Source organism: Ptiloglossa arizonensis, chromosome 5 (genome assembly GCF_051014685.1).
Source record: "Ptiloglossa arizonensis isolate GNS036 chromosome 5, iyPtiAriz1_principal, whole genome shotgun sequence".
Taxonomy (NCBI): Eukaryota; Metazoa; Arthropoda; class Insecta; order Hymenoptera; family Colletidae; genus Ptiloglossa; species Ptiloglossa arizonensis.
The window spans coordinates 25,817,047-25,824,839 of record NC_135052.1 but is presented as its reverse complement, the minus strand read 5'-3'; the positions used below and the strand labels follow the sequence as shown (position 1 = coordinate 25,824,839).

Here is a 7,793-nt window from a genome sequence, read left to right as displayed (position 1 = left end):
TCCTTCCAAACGACCTAATTGACCGGCATTGTACAGTAAATCTAACCTAGAAAAAACTAAAACTACATTACTTACGAAAAAGTTTAATGGTTATCTTAAATATTGAAAACTTGCATTTTGCTTGGTTAATTGAAATCTTGGGATAGAACAATGTGAATCCTATGGGAAAAAGTGACACATTACAGTAAACAATAATAATGAAAATAAAAAATATAATCAACTGTAGTACAAATATTTTTCCCGCCAACAATCTACGGTCACCGAACCGTATCAGTGTCACCATCTAGTGGCCCATGATGCAATCTATCTCTTATCGGACGTGTTTGACCGATAAATATTTCGAGAGGAATCGGCACAGAGGATTCAATCGCGAAAAAGCCGCCAATCGACGTGTCTCGAGCGGGGAAATCGTCGGAGTCCCCAACCTTCTCTCTCTCGACGCACTTGGAGATCAGCTGATGACGTAACACGCGACGAGCGCAAAGAAGAAAAGTTAGTTGTGTGTAACTCGTGTCGGTGTTGGTGGGCGCGAGACTTGCGCGAGACAAAGTATGGCGTAGGATTCTCTGGGCCACTTTCGTCGAAAGTGTTAACCGTTCACTTTATACACATTGGTGGTTTCCACTTGTCCGACGATTGTTTTACGAGCGTTTTGGTGTCGCGGCATTATCACGCGCGACGGTGTTCGCTGGTTTACGAACCGCGGGACAGTCTATCCATCGTGGGACACGAAAAGGACGTCGAGTATCGTACCAGGATGAGCGTCGACGCGTACGGACCTAGTAGTCAAACACTCACGTTCCTCGACACAGAGGAAGCGGATTTAATCGGAGCTGATACGCAAGGCAGTGAATTTGATTTCACGGACTTCACGTTACCGTCGCCGAGTCAAACTCAGGCTTCGCAGCACGATGCTGTTCAAAGTCAACCTAGCCAGCCTGTACAGGTTGGTTTTTTAGCTCGTCATATGTTCCTTGAATTCGACCTCTAACCTATTCTCTGTTTTCGTTTCTTCGTTAATTCATTGTCGGAGGTCTTTCAATTTTCCGTAGTCACGCGGCTACAACCACCTAACCTCGTTCGTTTACCGTGCTCCTTGTAAATTCCGACGCCCGACATCAGGGTCACACGTTCACGCCTTACCTTGCTTTCGTGACCCCAGCTTTTTTTCCAATTCCGTGTCGTACATTCGGGATAGTTCTCTCATGAGCTTAATTTCAATCAACGCCTAATGGTGAACGAGCTTCCTGTTTGTTGTAATCGGTTTTTTGGAGTAATTTTTTCGACGCCACGAGGTTAGGTGATACTTGCGTGCAAAATCTTGTTTCACATTGTTGTGCAAGATTAGCGGTCTGTATTATGACTAACTTATTTCCTCATTTACTTCTCTTTACAGGAAAATATAAAGTATACACCCTACGATATACAATAATAGATTATATTGCATAGACAATTTGAGTATGTCCGCAAAAATAGCTGCTTAATTAATACAGAAGTTGTATATTTAGTTTGTTCTTACGTTACTTTATAATTAGCATTTTACCATACATGGTAATGCTAATGATAACGTATTATATCGGTTTATATAATAAAATGTTCAAAATATAGTCTTGTATATTATTATGACAAAACAAATGGTAATAGTAAACAAGATACAAGCAATGTAAAACATTGAAACTAAATGTCTAATCAATTAATATATAATGCAAGTATTTAATGGTAAAGTTTCCCATGCATTTAATTCTTATTTAGGTTAATGGAACAAGTGGTGGCTCATCTTTGGACTTGAAGATTTCTGGAGCAGCACAAAGTCTTGCCGAATTACAGTTTGAAGAAGAAGAAGAAGAGGCGTACTACAATCGTGATTTACCAGAACACGCTTGTAAATATTGTGGAATTCACGAAGCATCATGCGTTGTTATGTGCAATGTTTGCCGGAAATGGTTCTGTAATGGACGTGGAAACACATCTGGTTCACATATTATAAATCACCTTGTCCGAGCTAAACACAAGGAAGTCACTCTGCACAGGTATTGTATTCTACTTAATATCATTTTATAATTCTGCACTGTCATTTTTTTCTTTACATTACAGAGATGGTCCTTTGGGGGAAACGGTTCTGGAATGTTACTCTTGCGCTGTTAGAAATGTCTTTGTGCTTGGCTTTATTCCTGCAAAGGCAGACTCCGTTGTTGTATTACTTTGCAGGCAACCATGTGCAGCTCAAAGTTCCTTAAAGGACATGAACTGGTAAATGCTTCTTTCTTTTTAAAGAAAAATTAGCAATACAATGAACTTTTATAACTTTTAATGTTTCTTAAATCTATTAGGGATCAAGAACAATGGAAACCGCTCATCGAAGATCGCAGCTTTTTAGCGTGGTTGGTTAAAATCCCATCTGAACAGGAACAGTTACGAGCTAGACAAATTTCTGCACAACAAATTAACAAATTGGAAGAATTGTGGCGCGATAACGTTGACGCAACTTTCCAAGACCTTGAAAAGCCTGGAGTAGACGAAGAACCGCAACAAGTTCTTCTGCGGTATGAAGATGGCTATCAGTATCAGAATATATTTGGTCCTCTCGTAAAGTTGGAAGCAGATTACGATAAACGTTTAAAAGAGTCTCAGACCCAGGAAAACATTGAAGTTCGATGGGATGTTGGTCTGAACAAAAAGACAATTGCATACTTTATGCTAGCGAAAACTGACGGTGATATGAAATTAATGCATGGGGACGAATTAAGACTTCGGTATTTGGGTGAACTTCACAAGCCTTGGTCAGGCATCGGTCATGTGATAAAAATTCCTGACAATTACGGAGAAGAAGTCGGAATCGAATTGAAAAATAATTCCGGTGCTCCAACGGAATGTATCAGTAATTTTGTCGTAGACTTTATTTGGAAAAGTACTAGTTTTGACCGGTAAGTGTCGTTTCGAAACTTTCGATTATTTGTTAAAATTAGGTAATATATCATTGATAATCGTACAATGTATAATCTTTTCCCATTGTAGCATGCAATTAGCATTACGGAAATTTGCTGTGGACGATACTTCCGTGTCCGCTTACATATATCACAGATTATTAGGACACGAAGTGGAAGAAGTCCTGTTTCGTTGTCACCTTCCAAAGCACTTCAGCGCTCCTAACTTACCCGATTTGAATCGATCCCAAGTATACGCTGTAAAACATGCCGTACAGAGACCGTTGTCTCTAATTCAAGGACCACCTGGTACAGGAAAAACTGTGACTAGCGCCACGATAGTGTACCAACTCGTAAAACAAAACGGTGGGCCCGTGTTGGTATGCGCTCCTTCTAACACAGCCGTGGATCAACTTACGGAAAAGATACACAAGTCCAACTTGAAAGTCGTGCGACTGTGCGCGAAATCACGCGAGGCGATCGATTCGCCGGTGAGCTTCCTTGCTCTTCACAATCAGATCAAAAACATGGAAACGAATACCGAGTTGCAGAAGCTACAACAACTGAAAGACGAGACCGGTGAACTGTCCAGTGTCGACGAGAAACGTTACAGACTGTTGAAGAAAGCGGCAGAGAAAGAACTATTAGAAGCGGCCGATGTGATTTGTTGCACCTGCGTCGGAGCCGGTGATCCGAGGCTACACAGACTTAAATTTCATTCGATCCTTATTGATGAGAGTATGCAAGCGACCGAACCCGAATGCATGGTACCGGTAGTCCTTGGCGCGAAACAGTTGATTCTCGTCGGTGATCACTGTCAATTGGGACCGGTAGTCATGTGCAAAAAGGCTGCCAGAGCGGGTTTATCGCAATCTCTGTTCGAGAGATTGGTCGTGCTCGGAATCAGACCTTTCCGGTTGGAGGTACAATATCGCATGCATCCGGATCTGTCACGCTTTCCGTCTAACTTTTTCTACGAAGGTTCCTTGCAAAACGGCGTGTGCGCCGATGAAAGGAAATTGTTGAAGATCGACTTCCCTTGGCCGGCGCCTGACAAACCAATGTTCTTTTACGTCACACAGGGTCAAGAGGAGATCGCCGGTAGCGGTACGTCGTATTTGAATCGAACCGAAGCGTCGAATGTCGAAAAAATAGCAACACGATTTTTACGCTGCGGCGTGAAACCCGAACAGATAGGCGTAATTACGCCATACGAGGGACAGAGAGCCTACCTAGTTCAGTACATGCAGTACCAAGGTTCGTTGCATTCGAAACTTTACCAAGAGATTGAGGTTGCTAGTGTCGACGCGTTCCAAGGTAGGGAAAAGGATATAATAATCATGTCCTGCGTTCGATCGAACGAACACCAAGGTATTGGGTTTCTAAACGACCCGAGACGCTTGAACGTCGCGCTGACCCGTGCCAAGTACGGAATTATAATTGTGGGGAATCCGAAGGTGCTGTCCAAGCAGCCGCTTTGGAATCACTTGCTCAGTTTCTACAAGGAACAGAAGGTCCTCGTGGAGGGACCGTTGAACAATCTTAAAGAATCCATGATACAATTCGCCAAACCCAAGAAACTCGTGAACGCCGCGAATCCAGGTTCTCACTTCATGTCTACGTCGATGTACGATGCCCGAGAGGCTCTCATCCCAGGATCGGTATACGATCGGTCGGGTGCTCAAGTCAACGGAACGCAAAATCACAATCCGTATTACCAGAGGAACGTTCCGTTGGACATATTCAGCAGAACCCACGACACCATCAGCTACATCAGTCCGGAAAGGGCTCAGGCAGCGATGAACAACGTTCCAGTCCCGGTAGGAATGTTCATGAACATGGCGCACGTGCCGCCGCGTTTCTACAATCAACACCAGCAGGCATTGCAGGCCAGACAAAATCAGCGCAATCGTCGGGGTACAGTGTTATCCAAGAACAAGCAGGGACCCCGAATGGGCAAATTAAGTCAAACAGAACAAAACACACAACCATACAGTCAACCGGGTTTACCATTGACTCAAGGCACCACGCAGGGCATGTCGCAACCAGGCTTCAGTCTCTCTCAGCCTGGATTGAGTCAAGCGGAACTCTCTCAGGATTCGTTTGCGGTCGGGGAGTTCCAGTCGCAAATGGACGGTTTGTTGTCACAGGATTCGACTTATCAGGGCGATCGAAGTGGTTTCTATCAGTCTGGACAGTCACAAGCCGGGGGACAGTTCTCCCAGCCATACTGAGCCGAGACCGTACGGCTGAGCAACGCAATTGCTATGCAGCGTCGCGGGAGCGACTGAAGGCTCGTTCGACCAATTCTTCTTCGACCAACAACCACAAATCACTAACTGCGCGAAACGGTAAAACGGCTCGAGGCGATCGAGTACGGCATTATGCACGCAGTCGTCGACGTTAAAGAGGGTTTTAAAACAAGCAAGAAAACAAACGAAATAAAAGCAACAGCAATAACAGAGGGAGTTCGTCGCCAGATAACCGTCAACTCGAACAAGCAAAAATGAAAACAAAAAAAAAAAATACGTTTCAGACGGCAAGAAACGAATGGTAACACCGCTGGGATGTAATAATGTGCGGCGACACGCCAATGGAAAATAAGGAATAAGACTAGGAGACGACACAATCACACCACCAACTCACCGTGACACGCGCTTATCGTGAACGGACCGTTTTATCGCGGGGATCGAGTGACGCTATAATTACAACAACAAAAAAAAGACAAAACTACGAAAAACAAAAAAAATAAAAAGACGATAATAATAATAGTAAAAAAAAGAAGATACGGGACGTGTAACGCTTCGTGACTCGACCAAATTTCGACAAGTGTGCCAACGTAGTATCTGTAACGCACAATTGCACGAATCTCTCTCTACAACGAAGGCAAACAAGGACAGTGTCATGAGTATTCATGGTCAATGGAACGAAAGATCCACAGCCAGCAATAAAACAATGGGAAAGAAAGAGATTGAAGATTGTATTGGCATATCGATACACGTTACGTGTCTTTCCAATTTCCCACAAGGTGCACTGGTTTACAAAGTGTTCGAATACTTACAGACAAAAATTGTAACAAACAAGGTATGTAAGTTGCATTGAAGCTTTCCAAAATATTGTTACAACTATGGAACAACTGTCAGGATTTCACTGTCAAAATTTGAAATGACTACTACTAATGTATACAACAGTTACAAAACAATTATTACAAATGTGAGCTGTGTAAAGATGTCAAATGTACTTGAAGAGTAAATTACTATTCCTTTATTAGAAATTAATATTTAATTCAATTGCTTTTGTGGCACTAATCGTATGAAGCGTTTTTTGTGTATGTTTTTGTAATCATCAAATAGCTTACGTTTACAATAAATGTTTTGCAACTGCCAAATACTTTATTCAACTGCTTACAAACTTTGACAGTATAATTCCAATACTCATGTCATATTGTAACCAAAACAATATTTGGAAGTGTTCAATTTAACTTATAAATCTTGTTGATTAGAGTTTATGATTGCAAGCGTTCAAATACATTTATGACTCATTGTATATGGGAATGACTACGTCGAAAAAAAAGGAGGAAAGCGAACACGCCTATAAAGATTCCATGGGATCTCGGAATCATCCTTGGCGGCCCGTACACCACCTCTTTTGATCACAACCTCTATATCATTAACCACGAAGGAAGCGACAATAACACGTGGATATTGCGACACGTCGAAAACAAGAGCAGGACGACATAAATACGGACTTGTTTTACTGGCGAATATCATTCGATCGAATGTCGCCAAAGAAATTGTCATCAAACAGTACGAGGCCGACACTTAAAGCATCATCACGAAGGAGGAATTCTTTCTCATAGGCTCAGCGTGATGTAGACATTACGCTAACCTCATAAGGAATCCTACTGACCTAATTCCGATCGTGTTAATTAGTTTCTATTTTTCTGGTTAGACCGGTACATATACGTGTATATATTTTATTTACCGCAGGGGTCGACAGAGCGCAATAATGGAGAAACAAATTTCATTCGGCGTTTGTGTTTCTCTTTGGTAGAACGTACCAGTCGAAACGACCAACAAGAACCGATTATATATGAACAGATTCACATAACAGAGATTGCTTAATATGCGTTGGAAACATTGAGAATAACTGTTCTCTGAATAATGGAAAAGATCAATTCCGACTACTAATGATACAATCATACCAACACCTTTTGGATGCAGTGGATGCAGCTCTGAAGTGTACAGAAATTATCTGAATTTCGAACGTTATTCATTGTCCGTAATGATATGAGTAGTCCCATTTAGCGTTCAAGGTATTTTACTCGTTCTAATATACTGACCAAAGTATCGTTCTATCTACTAATTTTTAATTCAGACGCTTTCCTTTTTGTTTCGTTCTTTTTTTACCCTCTTACGTACACACCCCTGCTACTTTATTTTCTACTTTCTGTCTGTGCTGGCTTCTTGCGATAATGAATCGATTACAGAATAAATTGAGAATTACGAAAGAGAAAAAAAACAGCACTATACAACACAAAATTGTTTTCTTTTCTTCTTTCCGACCAACAGCGCACCGCTAACTGCAGAATATAATATGGAAATTCATTGTGAAATCTTATGGAACGAATAAATTTAATTTGAAGAAAGTAACGTTTTGTCTCTATTTGAAACCTACCTTACCTACTGAAATAAAATTGTTAATTGCATAGTCAATCAATACTCAAAGTTTATACGTATATAAATATTTTTTATTTAACAGCAAAATGAAAATTACAAAAGTTTGTTATTATTACATTAAAATTTAGCGTTACATGTGCGTAGAATTGACAAAAAAAAAAAGGAATATAATAAAGTTTCCAATTCGAGC

General features: G+C 41.3%; 1 protein-coding gene across 1 annotated transcript; it reads left to right on the top strand.

Annotated features, from left to right (window-relative positions):
- The first annotated feature begins 376 nt into the window (after positions 1–376).
- On the top strand, positions 377–7,573 carry Upf1 (Upf1 RNA helicase). The gene is made up of 5 exons (XM_076311651.1): positions 377–946; positions 1,753–2,030; positions 2,095–2,250; positions 2,331–2,924; positions 3,016–7,573. The coding sequence occupies exons 1-5, from the start codon at positions 758–760 to the stop codon at positions 5,156–5,158; spliced, it is 3,360 nt and encodes a 1,119-aa protein (XP_076167766.1). The 5' UTR covers positions 377–757; the 3' UTR covers positions 5,159–7,573.
- The last annotated feature ends 220 nt before the right edge of the window (positions 7,574–7,793 follow it).